General features: G+C 51.7%; 1 protein-coding gene across 3 annotated transcripts in view; it reads right to left on the bottom strand.

Moving 5' to 3' along the window:
• Positions 1 to 3,846: 3,846 nt before the first annotated feature.
• The window catches only part of SEPTIN11 (septin 11), a 51,070-nt gene continuing 39,428 nt past the window's right edge, over positions 3,847 to 15,488 (bottom strand). For 2 of the 3 annotated variants that reach the window (XM_084205121.1, XM_084205119.1), the window contains 4 exons: positions 14,843 to 15,011; positions 11,484 to 11,616; positions 10,855 to 11,042; positions 4,390 to 7,712 (listed from right to left, as the gene is read on the bottom strand). In XM_084205121.1, the coding sequence (XP_084061247.1) occupies positions 7,697 to 7,712; positions 10,855 to 11,042; positions 11,484 to 11,616; positions 14,843 to 15,011 (506 nt within the window). In that variant the 3' untranslated portion in view covers positions 4,390 to 7,696. Of the gene's footprint in view, positions 3,969 to 4,389; positions 7,713 to 10,854; positions 11,043 to 11,483; positions 11,617 to 14,842; positions 15,012 to 15,488 lie in introns of those variants that run through there. The other variant, XM_084205120.1, reaches the window with a different exon arrangement.

The following is a 15,488-nucleotide window of genomic DNA, read 5'->3' as shown; positions in this document are numbered from 1 at the left end:
GCTGGGCCTCAGGACATCTTTGGGTGCCGCTGGGGCAGTTTGCTGTCTCAGGTGTGCTGGAGCCATGGCTGCGTGTCATGTGGGAAGGTAACTGTGTCCTTGTCACTGTTTCCCACTCCCAAAGCCACAGGACAGCAGCAGGTCATGCACTGCCCCGGCTCATGCCAGCCTTGAGGGGAGAGCTCTGCCTTCCAAAACACACCCAATTAACAGCATCACTGCAGCTCTCCCAAAACTGCCCCAAACCCTTCCTGGCCTCCTTGTGCTGCCTGGAGCTGCCCCAGCCCCAGTGCTGACTTGGCAAATCAGGGAAGCAAACGCTCGCAGAGGCAGGACTCGGTGCCCCTGGCTGCCGAGGCAGCTTTCCCACTCCCCAGTCCCAAACACAGGCATGCCCCAGCCCCAGTGCGCTGCAGAGAGAGACAGACACATTTTATTTCCTCGGCGCTGTGCACAAACCCTGCCCCTGGCCCAGGTGAGCCATCTCTGCAGTGTCCTGCTGTCCTGGCAGAGGCCCTGGATGCTTGGCACCTCTCTGGCTGTGGCAGAGCAGCATGCCGTTGTTTTTGCTCTTCCCTGGAGCAAGTGCAGCAGCTGCCCCCTCCAGCCCCACCCTGCCTGGCCCCCATCACCTTCAGCAGCAGGCTGGCTTCTATGCTGCTCCGCCGCTGGAGCACAGGGCCAGACTGGAGCACGGCCAGGGCTCCTTGTTTCCCACTGGAAAACACTCCCTGATGCCCTTCACTCCTCACATTCATGCGACCTTCCCACAAACCTCACAGCACCCCAGCGCTTCACATCACGGACCAGCCCAAGATGCCAACACGGGGTCTGTGCTCCAGGCAGGTCCAGAGCAGTGCAGGCCAGGAGCCCAGCATCTCCCACAGCACTGGGATAAAACCACTGCATTCCCAACCCCAAGTGTCTGCTCAGTGCCCCAAGCCCAAGCAGCTCCCCACACACAGCAGCCACATCCCAACAGAGCACTGCTGCTTGCTCCCAAGCCTTCAGCTGCAATCCCAGCTCACCCTCACACATTCTGCTGCTCCCTGCAGCAACCGACTTCCCTGAGCCCCTGAAGGATTTGCCCTCCAGACATGAGAGCACGAATCCTCCGCAGCAGCCACACAAGGGTTAACCCCAAAGCACAGCTTTTCAGCTGGGAGTGGATGAAGTGGCTCCCCCAGTTCTGCTGGGGGACACTGAAGCGACAAATAACCTCCCTGAGCCGCCCCCTCCACACGCTGACACCTCTTCCCTAAGAGCCGCAGCCATACAGGAAGCAGCAGAAGGTCACGTCGCCACCCCTTCTCCCAGCCCTGGGGTGTGGGAAAGCCCCCACCAGCCTCTGGCAGCTCCGCCCCTCGTTCCACAGACAGCGCCGGTAGCGTCTGTGCCTTCTGCTCCCTTCCCTCCCCCCTTTATCCAGCACCAACGGAGTTTGACTGGTTTCCCTTATGGATCTCTTCTCCCTGAATTTACCCTTAAAAAATCCCAAACCAACCCCAAAACCTTCTACTGACACCGGCCACCTCACCAGCGTGGGGCAAAAAAAAAAAACCTCCGAAGTTTAGTAACTGCTCTGTAAGAAAGCTACCGCATGTTTTGAGCCCATTCCCTTCGAGCTCAGTCCGGTTTGCGAGGATTTGGTGACCGGCAGCTCTGCGCGCACAGCCATCGAGCTTTCCAACAGTTACAAATAAATTCGGGCTGCAGGGGACCTCTAGAGGTCATGTGCTGCCAGCTCCTGCTCGCAGCAGGGCTGGATCGGCCCTCACCTCTGCCTTTCCCTCCACAAAGGGAGCCGCCTCACCTGGCACGCTGCTGCTCCATCCCACTTCCCATTAGTGCCCTTCTCTAACTCCGCTACGTCCTCCCGCAGACACGAGCTCCAGAGCTGCAAGCAGGACTCAAGGCACCAGCACAGCAAAACTCTACAGAGCTGCAAAATAAAGGCAGTCCGTGTGAGTATGGGCATTCAGGGTGTGCCCAGCTGCTTCTCTTCATACTAGGCTTTGGAAATAACTCCAGCTGTAGTTTAGAAGGAGCAACAACAAAGAGGCGTGAGGACAGAGGGGAACGTAAGGAGAGGATTCCCTCCCTGGAAGAGGGTCTCACAGGAGCCATCCAGCAGTAGTCAGCAGGGTACCTGGGCAGGCTGCAGGCTGCCATGGCTGCACAGCCCACTGCCAGGGCCCTTGGGCTCCTAGCAGCAGTCACTGGCACTGCAGACTGGCACAGGTGCCATCACTGGAGGAAAAGCCAGCCTAAAGCGGGCATTTCATGGGCCAGGCATGTTCTCAGTCAACAGTGACCAGCTTTGTGTGCAGAGAACCCTGGGCCATGGCTTTTTGGGAGGGATAGTGGCCCGGGGCACGCAGGGATCCCATCCTGCAAGACAAACACCCACAGAGTGCTGCAGAGCAAGACAGGGACAGACACAGCCAAGGTTTAATCCAGCCATGGCCTCAACCCTGCTTTGTGCTCACAAAGCAGAATTGAACAGGTTTCTGACCTGGCTATCTGGTGGGAGGCACTGGGTACCACCTGAGGCCCCTGCAGCCACAAGAGCAGGGCAGGCTCTGGTTTTGGTATCACTGCAGGTCCTGTCCCAAGCTACACTTGTGCAAATATGCACAGCCCTTTAGGCTGGGCAACAGCCAGCAAGTCCAGCTACATACCAGGATACAGCACACATGAGGTCAACACTCAATAACCTTTGAGTGTATCTGTAAAGTCACTTCTTTGGTTGCAAAGGTTTCCAGGACAAGCAGTTCCTCTTCCACCTGGCTGCGGGGAGCTGACCGTTGTTACTGAAGAGTGCTGCAAAATACTGTGCTTGTGAAGAAAACCCCAGCAGATTTCAGCAGAGCCCCTCAGCAGCTGGCATGTCATACACCGAGTGCCAGAGGCCATACCTAGACCAGCTCAGGGTAGCTTTACCTTGGCAGGCTAAAGGAAGGGAAGTCCGTGATTAAGGTTCACAGATGCAAAGAATAAATCACTAGTATTCGGTTAAAAAATCGAAGTGCATCACTCTACACAAACCAGCATCCTAAGAGGCTCAGGCTGCCTCCTTCCCTCCATCCCAAACCAGCTGGAGGTCACTACACACATTTACAGGTTTTCTTTTTACCTTCAAGCAATCCTTTAGCACTTGTCAAACTTTTCGATTGAGTTCACTTCCAAAGTAAACAAGGTAGAAATTTTAACAACTTGCCCACGTTCAGGACTGTTAAAAAAATAACCACTAATTAGGCTTCATGAAAACAAAATGAAGCCCTGGATCTAAGTGTGAGCCGGTGCAGCTCAGCTGTACAAAACCAGAATCCTGCTCTGCCCATAGCGAGGCACAGCCAGAAGATAAGGCCTTGACTGTCCAGGACAGGCTCCATCAGTGCCACAGGACGGGACACCCACCGTCACACAGTAACACACTGAGAACATCACAGGTCTACGGAGAGATTTCCAGCCATGCCAGAGGAGCACAGGACGCCCTTGAGGTGAAGTTGTGGTGTCCAAAGCAGTCAGGCTTGAGGCACAAATTAAATCCTCCAGCTATGCACGCTCACCCCCAGTCTGTCATTCTGCGTGTCACCAGCAGCGTGTGCACGTTACGGCAAAAGAAAGCGGGAGGGAGGCAAAAAAATCCAACTAACCCAGAGCAACGAGTCACAGTGCGGCCGAGCTCCCTCCGGCGGCCGTTCCCTCTGGCAGTGCTGGAAGCCCGGACGCTGTCGGAGCCGCGCCGGAGCGGGCGGATCCCGCACAGACACACAGCACAGCACACCCTCAGACGCACGGGTGGGAACAAAGGGGGAAGGAGAGGAGGGCAGACGTGATGGAGGAATGAGATGGCTCTTCTCCTGGCAGGGGTGCCCGGATCCGCAGCTCTTCCAGTGCCCTACGGTCCACTGGGAGAGAGGGTGTGGGGGCTTTGGCAAGGTGACGGTTACATAAAGAAGAAGCTACAGAAAAAGAGAAAAACAGAAGAGAAAAGAAACAGAGGTTCAGAATTGAAATGAAAAAGTGAGGGTGGGGGGGGAACAAAGGAGGAACAACATTTTAATACCAGTCATGGGGGAAGGTATGTACTGGGCAGGTATCACACACATCAAGTCTGGCCCGAGCTCCCCGGGACACGGGCTAGTGCGGGGAACGGGCTCATGACCACCACAAGAAGCGACTGACAAACACCAGCACGAACCTACAGAGGCGCCTCAGAGGCACAGAACAACCTGCTGGGGAGGCAGAGGCTGACAGGCGACACCCCTGTCACCCCGCCACAGAACGGCAACATCAAACATCACAGAGGCCACGCAAAGACCAAAGCTTTGGGTAAAAATATATTTCCTCTCCCCACTTCAAGTGTTGGCACTAGGTGGATCTGCAGCCTGAAGCACGTACAAGAAATAACTGAACTTATGCTAGAAGGTTATTATTCCATCTGTAATTCAAAAACTGAAATATTTTAACATCAAATAAAGTGACAATATCTAACAGATGCATACATATCATTTGCATTAACACTGTATGTAGGTTACACAATTGTTTAGTTACAAACGTGGGTTATTTTCCAATAGCAAGGTAATAAAGTCCTACATCTATGGTTTAAGGCAATCAGGATATTAAAAATACAAGATTTCTACCGCTGTTCACAGCTTTGTTTCCCATTAATTAAAAAAACCCTTCATGTTTGCAGAGCTCGGTGCTGGCACACGCTGGCGGGAGCAGCACGGCTATCACACCCTGCACATGCAGCCCGGGCCCCGGGAGAAGGGACACGGAAGGGCACTGGAGTCACACGGACACAGCTGAGGTGGTCACACACAAAAAGACATTTCCATCTGCACTGGGACGGTTTGGGAGGAGCAGAGGAGAGCTGCCTGCAGAACCATGGGCCCTGTTTAACGTGGGTGTCCTTCCAGGGAGACACGCCGCTCCCTGCTGGGATTTCAGGCTGTCAGAAGCACACGGAGGGGGTGACAGGAGAGGCAGCTCTCCAGCTGGAGAGGAGCCCGGGGTGGCTGCCAGCGCCTGCTTTCTCCTGTGGCTCCTGGAGCACCACAGGAGACGCAGCTCAGGATGATGCATTTCACAACCACGAGCTCCGAGGGCTCCTTCCTACTCACTGGCCTCCTTTGCAAGGAACTGTGTGATCCCCGGAAGGTTCTGGGGGAGCAAACCCTTCATCCATCTCCTTTCCCACTGCCTGCCAGACTCATGTATGCCCCCTCTCTACAGAGCGGCCACAGCCCCGCACAGAGACCTGGACTGCCTTTGCTTTTCCATTCTGGGGGTTTGCCTCATGCCCTGGGAACATCACCATCCCAGCAAAAGCACGTTTCAGCGTGCTTTCCTGCTCTTCTTTATTAGCCTAAGGACTGAAATCCGCCTTGCGAGGAACATGCAGTTTTAGAGGCACGTTAACCACCCCACTTGCAAGTAAATGGACTTGGAGAATCTCCCAGAAAAGCACAGCTGGTCTCCTGTCAGGAGCGAGGCAGGAAGGGTCAGTCTCTTGCTGCTGTACTTACATGCAGAGGTGAAAGCATATCCAGCCAGACCTGAGTGTATCATTCACTCCATGCACATCAGGGGCTGCTGGGAAAAAAGGCACGGGGAAAGGAAAAGCAACAAGAGCAGCAGGAACAAGCTAAACATGGCCCAGGGGTTCAAGATGGGGAAAAAAGTCATTTCCATCTCCTTTGGCCAAAGACCAAAACAGTACCTTCGACATCTTCAAGTTTGTGGTTTATTCCCAGTTTCTCCAGCACAGCTGGTTTTCTGCTGGAGAAAAACTCAACCAAAAAGACACTAATGCACTTGGCCACAGCTTTCTGTCAAAAAGGAAAAGCTCAACTCAGCTGATTTCCCCTGCTAAACATCCCTTGAAGGGCTGTTAAATGAAGCAGGAGAAATAAATGTTAAAATTAAGTTTTCTACTTGGCACAAAACACTGGTAATTAAGAAGATGACATGCACAGAGGCAGCTGAAGCAAAGCATATTGCCACGAGCACTCAGTGATGGGCATGTGATGTGACTGTAAAAAACTCATGCAAACAACTCACAAACTTCTTTCTTCATAACTCAAGATTTTAAAGCTGGGTTTGCCAGAAGCCACAAGAACCAGAATTTCATTTTTCCAACTAACCCTGCAGCAAACCTATTTAACCTGATGAAAAGTGCATAGTTGGCAACTCCAGGAGGGAAAAAAAAACCAAACCCAAATAACAACAAAATAATAAAAACTACTTAAAAAAATGTAAAAAAAAATTAAAACATTTTTAAAAAGGATAAAAAGGTTAACTGCTTTATTTCCAGCTTATTTATCCATTTTTGCTGTCCACCAAGACATGGTACATAGATATTCTCTTCCTAAAGCCATGTTTAAGCAGTGAGGGTTAAAAAGCAAGACAACCCATAAGCTAACCTCCAAGCACTTCCCAATCCAACACCTGAGGAAAAAGTGATTAAAAGAAGTGAGAAGTCTGCCTTTTCCCCCCAGAGAAATTGCATCCAGAAGCAGGCAAACAGCTGCAGTGGGAGATTCAGGTAGAAGAGTTTTGTCTAAGGCGGCTGTAAAGAAGGCTTTAAAGAGACTGCCTAGCTAGGAAGCGCTGGCTGTGCACTGGCAGAGGAAGAAATCCCGGAGTCACAGGGTAAGCACGGCCTGCCGCTCCTTGGGAAGGAAGAACAAGACTGTCTCAAAGCAATGGCACGGAAAAAACACTTGAAACAGCCTCACTTCCACTGTGTGCTGGCCAGAGAGCAGGGCCTGGCTTATCCTACACCTCCTTGGCATGTCCAGGGAACACCTGAACGGGACATGAATCCTGCTGCAGGAGGGCTTGGGGGCAGCGCAGAGACTCTGTGTCCAGGCACCTTCTCTCCCTTCACCTGGAATTCTGGATCCCACATGCTCCTGGAAGCTCCAAGAGGATGCTGAAGGCTCTATCTTCCCCCTGCCTGGGCTTTTGATTCCATGAGGGCTGCTAAGCCTTGTTAAGATCCTGCCCCTTGGGAACCAGGCGGGATTTTAAGGGAGGCTCCAAAGGTTTGAGGCAATAGCGCAGGGAGAGCAGTGCTCCGCTGAGCTGGAAGGGAGGCTGGAAAACCAGGCCAGGGCAGACAGCACGGAACAGGAACTAACACAAATTATCATGCAAATGTCACGGCATGCAAGGTCAGTTACACTTGGTTATCTACACACACCCCCCTCCCTCTCCCCGGCAGGGACTGGGGCTGCTGAACACAGCAGCTCCTCAAGGAATTGGGAGTCAGGCTAAACTCCAGCTCCAGCCATGGCCTGGGCTGGCTGGGACACTCCTGCAACACTCACTGCACAGCCAGCAGCACTGAGAGCACCTGAGCCAGCCAATACCTGAGCTGCTGACAGCCAACTCTGACTCTCGGTTCAGACTGGGGGGCAAAAATAATTTACTGCTGATGGTTTTGGTAAGAAAAATGCATGGTGTCATCATGATTACCTTGTCCCTCCACCCACCCCTAAACTTCCACTCGCACACAGTCCTGCCCCAAATCCCTCTTCCTTCTTGTTCCCACTATGTTATTAGATGAGTTAATAGTTATTCATGTTAAAAAATGGAAAAAAAATATAAAAAGAAAACAGATGGCAGAGACACATTACTGCAAAAGCAGGTGAATGCAGGAACATCCTTGGCTCGACAGGCTTTATGTGAAGCTTGCACTGCAAGTTAAAAAAACAGAACAAAAAACAAAAAAGTTAGCACTAATTGAACTCAAAATGCAAAAAAAAATCAAGAAAGCCAGGAGAGCCGAGACCAGCAACCCGCTCCGGTGGGTGGGCATGCAGATGGATTATGGGATTACAAAGAAACTCAACCTCAAGGCTGGGCTCTACTCCGGCCCATGACAACCGAAAGTAAAAGGAAAACTGCGGGGACAGAAGTACTGACCAACCAACCCTGTAAGCTGATCCAGGCGACAGCCTGTCACCAGAGAGCTCGGTGGCTTTGGGGCTCATTTGTTCCCAGCTGGGACACGGGTGCAGGCAGCCAGCTTGGGGTACTTCCCATGGGCATCCTCGCAGGAGGCAGCTCAGCTATCTCACACCGGGACACCAGGATGTCTCCAAGCACTTGGGCTTGCACAGCCAGCGCAGATCCTTCAGGCAGCGCCAAACCCTCTTTTTACAGGGTGTTGGGCCAGGCCCTGACACGGGTGCTGCAGCTCAGGGACTGCTTTGGGACTAGCTTGGGCCCTGATAGCAGACCAGGCACATCGGACTGGAAACTTAAGTGGAAAGGAAACTGGAAAAAAAAAAGGTTTTACACTTGGCTTTCAGAAGCAGCTTTTAATAAACGGAGACAGAAGCCAAGCAGATGGTCCTGGCTCCTGGGGGGCTGCGGATGAGCAGCAACAACGGCACATGTTGAGGCATGTAGCCATGGAGCCAGCAGCAGGCGAGCACCAGAAGGCTGCTTGCCTCTTACACTGGCTCTGCTGCCAGGAGCTCTCTCCAGACTGGTCAGGTTGGAAGCACAGTCCCCTCCAGCCCCATGTCCAGTCAAGTGCCAGAGTCTGCTCTGAACCACCCCTTCAGTGCCTGAGGGACACAGGTGTGCTGTCCCCAAACACTGCTGCTGTCAGACCAGAGCCCCAAACTTCTTAGGTAAAAAGAGTACAAGCTAGAGAATTTTTGGAGGAATAGTCTGGGAATCAAGAAGGCTGAGCTCTCCCTCATGGAGTCAGGCCAGCAGCAGATTTCACCCTGAGCCTTCCCTCCAGCATGCACAGCACAGTGGAAAGTCTCTCTTGTCCAAATCAAAGAAATCCAATCCCATCTTGAGAAAATCAAGCATTCCCATTAATTATTTTGTGGGGAGGCTCTAAGGGTCAGGCATGGCAAGGCTTTCCTCTGGCTACAGAACAAGAAGCACCACAGGCCATGGCAGCAGAGAGGGAGGTTGGAAGCCTTAACTACACAAACTGCAGCTCCACATTAGAGTGCAAGGAGAAACTGAAAGCCTTTAGAAAACCAAGGTGAGTTACAAGGCAGGAGCATCAGCATTTCCCTTTAAAGCCTCTGTTAGTAACTCTGACTAGAGAACACCTGCAGCAGGTACAGCACCTGGCGTGGAGCAACACAAAGGACCCACTAAAACACGGGCATGTTCCTCGAGGCTGGATTTCTGTGAATGCAGCAGCAAAGCAGAACCTGCTTTTGTCACAGTCCCTGGGAACAGCCCTGTCTCACCCACGAGGCTGGAACCCAACAGGAGCTCACACTGACCACCCAAAGGAATAGAACTCCCCAGACCGTTCTGTACTGCACTGGTCCTATAGCTAAGAGACAAAAAAAATCTGACTGCACAGTTCTTAAAAAAACTAGGCTAACTCTGAGAGACAAGGAAAAGGGTCTTCAACACTTGTTGTTCTCTTCAGGGAATGCATCCCCATGTGTGAGATCTCAGGTGAGAGAAGATGAGTGTCCCAGCCATCTGCAGCAGGGTGTTTCAGCACGCCTGGGCCTTAGCTGCCAACACTGGCTGGTTCCAGTGCTCAGCCCGACACCCCTGGGTTCGCTCTGTAAGGATTTCTCTCCAAGCAGAGCTCGTGCATGCAGCGCTCCACGGATCCTGGCAGGGCCCGGGGCCACGTCCTCAGCCAGCACCGAGCAGCACTGCTCCATAGGAGCTACATCAATTTACAGCAGCTGAGGAACCGGCCCCAGGCCCTGCCCGCCTGCCCCGGGCAGCAGCGACCGACGCCGGGCACGGCACCAGCGGCAGCGACAGGGACCACGCAGTGAGGGTGAAAGCTGTGACAGCCCAGGCCATCTGCTGCACAACTGCTGCCACACCGCTCAGCCTGGCTGCAGCTCCCGGGCTGCCACGGGAGACACAAGGGTCTGAGGCACAGCCCTGCTGGCACTTGGCTCTGCCAGGGGGACACCACCTGTGTCACTCTAAGGAGCACCCTCTTCTCTCCTGGGCAGTGAAAGCAGCGCGGAACTGTCATTTTTGTGTGTGGGTTGACCAAGTGTTTTCCAGTGAGATTTGCTGCATCCCCAGCCTTGCCCACAGCAGGTACCAAATAAGCACCCTTAGCACAGGTGACTCACTAAGGACTTGCATGAGCACCCTCTTACTAGGAATGGAAAAAGCCAGGGGAGGGCAAAGCATCACACTCCCAGGACACTAATATAAAATAGTAAAAAACAGTGCCATGATCTTGACTAAAAGGTAAGGGTTTCTTAGCTTATTATGTCAACTTGATACAACCACAAACGCCATTTAACTGCAATTACGGTACCGTAGTAGTTTGTTTTTCTAAAAAAAAAATACAAAACCAAAGCTTCTTGTCTTTAAAGCAAGCTTCCAAGTCACCGCTTTTGGCACTAGCATTCCCCATGTAAAAATAACATGGTGGTTTTGGTTTCTAATTTACTTCTACTTACAACTACAACCTTAAGGAATGGGAACTGGAGACTACCGGTGAAAGAAAGGACGGGTAGCAACTCCCTTAATAATTCTGGCTCAGGCAGATAAATCTGAGTCCAGAACATCCCATCGTTCCAGAAGATACTGAACAGATAACAAATCAAAACTCCACCATCCAATTGCTCTCCCACACCAGTCAGACTTGAAGATAAAATTTGAAGGTACTCTTCTAGAGAAAAATTAAGATGATGTCCCTGGCCCACCCTTTAGAAAAAAAAAAATATTTTATTTGATCAGGCTGAGAAAACGCCTGTTTCCAGTCTGGTAATGGGGAAAAGCAAATACAGACATGCAGCAAGAAAGAAAGAAACAACCTCCCAAAACTTCTAACAAACCCTACAAAGGGTGTGGGTGACATCCGCTTACTTTTTCTTGTCCTTGTCTTTCTTGGTTTGTTGAGAACCTGCCTGCTGAGCCTGTGACTGTAATAGCTGAGCTGCTGCCTTCTTCTTTTGAAAGTTGTTCAGCTCTTCCTCAAGTTCCTTCTTTTTGTCTTCCACCTTTTTCTTCTCTTCTTGGTGAGTTCTCTTTAGATGGTCAAACTTTTCATGAAGCTGCCGGGACAGAGACAGTGAGAATTGGCTGGGAAGAGAGGAAGCAAAGTTCCAGCCTGATTTACTGGCAATGATGCCCCAGGTGTTCCTGCTGGCACCGAGGCCTCCCTGCACTGCCATCAGCCTGTCCCCAGTCTGCCTGACTTGTGAGAAAAGCCCTGCAGGTAACACTCACTGGCACAGACAGAGCAGGAATTCCCACAGCTGGAGGAACCCAGCAGGCCTCTGGACACTTCCACACCCCCACATTCCAACCCTCAGTGCTTGGGCACCTAGTGGACTCTATCAGGTTCGTGCAGAGCAAGGGAAGGTGGGCACTGAGGGCTGTACCCCTGTCTGCACCTTTGCAGCAGCCCGAGGCCTGAGGAGCAGCTTCTTGCCCCAGCAGGACATTTTCTCCAACAGCCCTGCCCCAAGCCCTCACAGTTACAGTATACTCACATCCTTCTCTGCTTCCTTCAACTCTGCTTCCTTCTCCTTCACTCGCATGACAAACATCTGCCTCATTTCATCCTCCTTCTTCTGGAGTTCGCCCAGGAATTCATTCCTCTTTGCTTCATAAGTCTCTTGGAGACTGTTAAAAGCACACAAAACCCAGTCAGAGCAGTGTTTCAAGCACAGCCAGGAGCTTCCAGCCTGACTGACCCCAGCACTTAGGCTGTCTTGTCACAAAACACGGTCAGAAGCTCCAGCAGAGGCAGCATCACCTCCGCGAAAGCCATCCCAGCTTGCTAGGTGGCAGCAGCGGGAGGCGAATGGAAAGGACGAGCCGAGCTCCCGGCTCAGCGTCCCGTGCATCACTCAGCAGGCAGGGCGGCTGTCCTGGAAGAGAAGCAGTCTCTACATAAACACCTGCAGCAATCCCCGATGCCCACGGGGCTGGTGATCCCTCGGAGCCACACCGCCCCGCTTTCTCCCTCTGTTTGTGCCAGGTCTCTGCATTCCAAAGGCAAGGATTGTGTAGCAGAGCCAGGTGAAATGTGCCCCCATGTAGCTCATTGGGCACGACACTGACACGGAGCAGAACTCACTTTCACTGCTCATTGCTAATAGAGCCACACCAGGGGCTTGATTTAGGTCTCCATCCTGGGAGACCTCCCTTTCTCCTTTGGCCTTTGCAAACCATCAGCAGCCTTCCCACTCCAAATAACCACACGGCTGGGTTGCTACAGTCCCCCTCGACTCCTTGGCATTCCTTCATTTCTCAAGCACTGAGATAAGGCAGTGAAGATTTGGGACATAAAACACATTGTCCATGAACCTCCGAGATTTCTAAAGCCTCCTAGGAACTCCGGATGCCAAATTCCTCTTTTGTTTTATTCCTTAAATGGATTTGGATAGCCCAGCCATAATGATAGTGTGGGAATGATAACTATTTCCCCCAAGAGGCTTGTCTGAAAAAGCATTTTTTAAATGAAAACTCCACTGAAGTCACACAGACACGTTGCATCCGTGTGCCTAAGGAACACATCAACTGTTAGGCCAGAGGAACATACTAATTCCAATTAAGTCAAGATTTTAGTTTTCCTGGCAGTATTGGGGGCTTTGATGCCTTTTTATTGGTTGGGGTTTTTTTAGGGGATGCAATATTGAACTGGGGAACACAACTTGTGAGATTATCTCAAGCCTTGTATTTAACTCTGCTAATTAATAGGCACTTCAGTTACTTCCTAAAATATCCTCCAGACAGGATGCCCAGAGCTGTTCTGGCACAGCACTGGCCGCCCCAGAAAAATCACACCATTCCACATGACCACACCAGCTTCCTACACATGGAAGCAAAAAATACTGAGTCTAAAAACAACAAAAATCCTTCCGTGGGAGAGCAGGGCAAGAGCTATCTTTGGATTTTTAGCTACACGCAGAACCAGACCTCTCACAGCATACAGACTTCAGGAGACTCAAAACAAAAGCTCCCTAAAATTCAGCGCTGGATTTAATGCTCTGACTGCGGACACTGAAACTTCCATTCCCAAGCCCTTGTGAAAGATGTGGCAAAGCCTGAGGGCAGGCAAGCCTCTGCTGCTCAGTGAGCACAAACTGAATCTGCAATGAGTGCCACACTGTCCTAGGGAGCAGCAGAGCCAAAGGGAAAGCTCTGCATGCAGCTCATCAGATCCTGGACTGCAAACCACTTCTTCCAAAGCTCACTTCCAAAAACACCATGCAGGCTGATGGGCAAGCAGGAAAAGCCTGGCAGGGCTGAGGGGGTCAGGGGCTTCCTGTTAAATTGTCCTAGGTTCAAACCTTCATTCTCTGCTGCAGTGACTCTGACATGCAAGTTCTCAGACAAACTGGCCTGGCAACTCCCAGGCTGCATGTGAAAAAAACAATTACAGCCCTAAGGAATAACAGTCCAAACCAACTGGGATCCCTGCAGCTTCTCACAGGCAAAGATGACACAGGAATTGGCTTTTAAGTACACAAACACATGAAACTAAACTACCAGAGTAACTTCATTTCCCAAAACACCCACACACACTGAAGGATGCCTTGGCAAATAATATTATTTGAAAAAGGAGCATTTTGAAAAGCTCAAGCAGAGCAGCAAAAGAACGCAGCCAGAGGACAGAGGACAGTAGAAGGGTCTCTGTGCAGAGACCCCATTTCATGGAATTGATGCCTGTTGGGATCCTGGTGCTCCCTCCCGACCTCTTGCAGCCTGGCCAAGCATTCTGGGGGTCTCAGACATCACCAGTGCCCCTTTACCACACCTCCCAGAAGCTCCTACATGGCACCAATGGTGTGCTGGGACCTCCTGCCCTGCTCTCCCTGAGATTCGCCAAAGGCTGACTGCTCCTGGCTGATGCTAGCTGGCTGAAGGGCAGCAGTTCCTGTGGCTCCTGGGGCCAAGATGCAGGGAAAAGCATCCTTTTGATCCCTGAGCTCAGAGAGAACGTCTCCCTCGTTTCAGATATACATCAGCTTCGGCCAAACAGCTTGGGATCATAGGTTTTGTTTGCTTATTGGAGGGCAAAGGCATCCAGAGTGAACTGCTCTGAACTAGCACGTAGCACATGGAGAAATTCTGTACGTTTTCATTTCCTTTCTACTTATAGCTTGGTCAAAAGAGGCCTCGTGTACAGGAAGCAATGGAAATTCCTCAGATTCCTCCAAAGGAAGGGCTGAGCCCATCTTAAGCCATTGCTCTCCAGAAAGGAAATCCAATAAAGCTTCACACTTGGGCTTAGTAACAGAACTGGGCTTGACTGATTCCAGCAGAGTTTCTGCTGCAGAAGAAGTGCAGCTGCATCAACTCAGCAAGTCAGAAACAAAACCCCGAACCAGTGCCAGCCCCTGACACACACGTGTGTTACAGGGGCAAATCCCCACCGGTGCACTGGAATTCTGACTGCCTTCTCCAGCAGGCAGAGAGGAACGTGGGATGCTGTGAGGCAGGGGGTGCAATTACCAGGGAGAAACTGGGGAGGAATGGGAAACAGGAAATGAAGGGAGAAAACAAACACTCCCTCCCAAATTCCCACACAGCTGCTGTCCTTGGCTAATGGCTTGGGCTGCAGACCAATAAAGCTGTCTGACAGAATGAACTATGTGTTCAGTCATCAGCCAAACCTCAGGCATGAGACCGTGGCACCCTCTTCACAGCTCACCTTGGACCAGCTGTGAAGAGCTCCAGCAGGGTCAAAAGATTATTTACCCCAGCATGTCCCCAACACACGGGCCACCTTCCTGTCACAGACATGGCTGCACTGTTCCTGCCCAGAATTTCAGGCAGCCCTGAGCAGCAGCAGAGCAAGCAGGCTGCAGAGCACAGCAGTGCCTGGGTTGCCTGTCCCTACCTGAAAGGTTTGCTGTCTGGATCCGTGTCCTTGAAGCCCATCTCTTCCAGCTTGCAGCGCCTGTACAGCTCATAGTGCCGGGTGTGCGTCTGCTCCCGCAAGTCCTCCATGTTCACTCGGATCAGCATCTCCCGCAGCTTCACAAAGTCGCAGTGGTTTTCATTTTCAACTGCAAAAATTACACAAAATCCACAGGGAGAACGTGAAACCTGGGAGCTGGGCTCCCCCCTTCCCTGCATCCGGGCCCCAGTGTAGCAAACCTCAGAGCTCTTCAGGCTCACGAGCACAACTCCAAGTCAGCCCGCACCAAAATGCCTTGCTGAATTGGGGCTAAAGCCATCCCACGCCAGCACAGGCCCGAGCTGGATTTGGAAGATCTGTGCACTGCCCCTCTGTCACAGGGCTCCCACCTCCCCGTGCTTTTTGGCACCAGGAAGGTGATGATCTGTTTTGCTTACAGGATTTCACTTCCCCCCCAAACCCACTCAAAATCCTGGCATTCACAGGGGCTTGCACAGGCAAAGCCTAAACTGAATCCCCAACTATCTGGTCCTGGTCTTCTGGGAACAGCAAGAACCCAGAAGGATACAGGTGAGCCCAAGACCTCCCAAACACATCAACTTCTTTCCTAACTGTTTTTCCCAGT

Source organism: Fringilla coelebs (assembly GCF_963513975.1).
Source record: "Fringilla coelebs genome assembly, chromosome: 4".
Lineage (NCBI taxonomy): Eukaryota > Metazoa > Chordata > Aves > Passeriformes > Fringillidae > Fringilla > Fringilla coelebs.
This window is presented reverse-complemented; position numbering and strand designations above follow the sequence as displayed.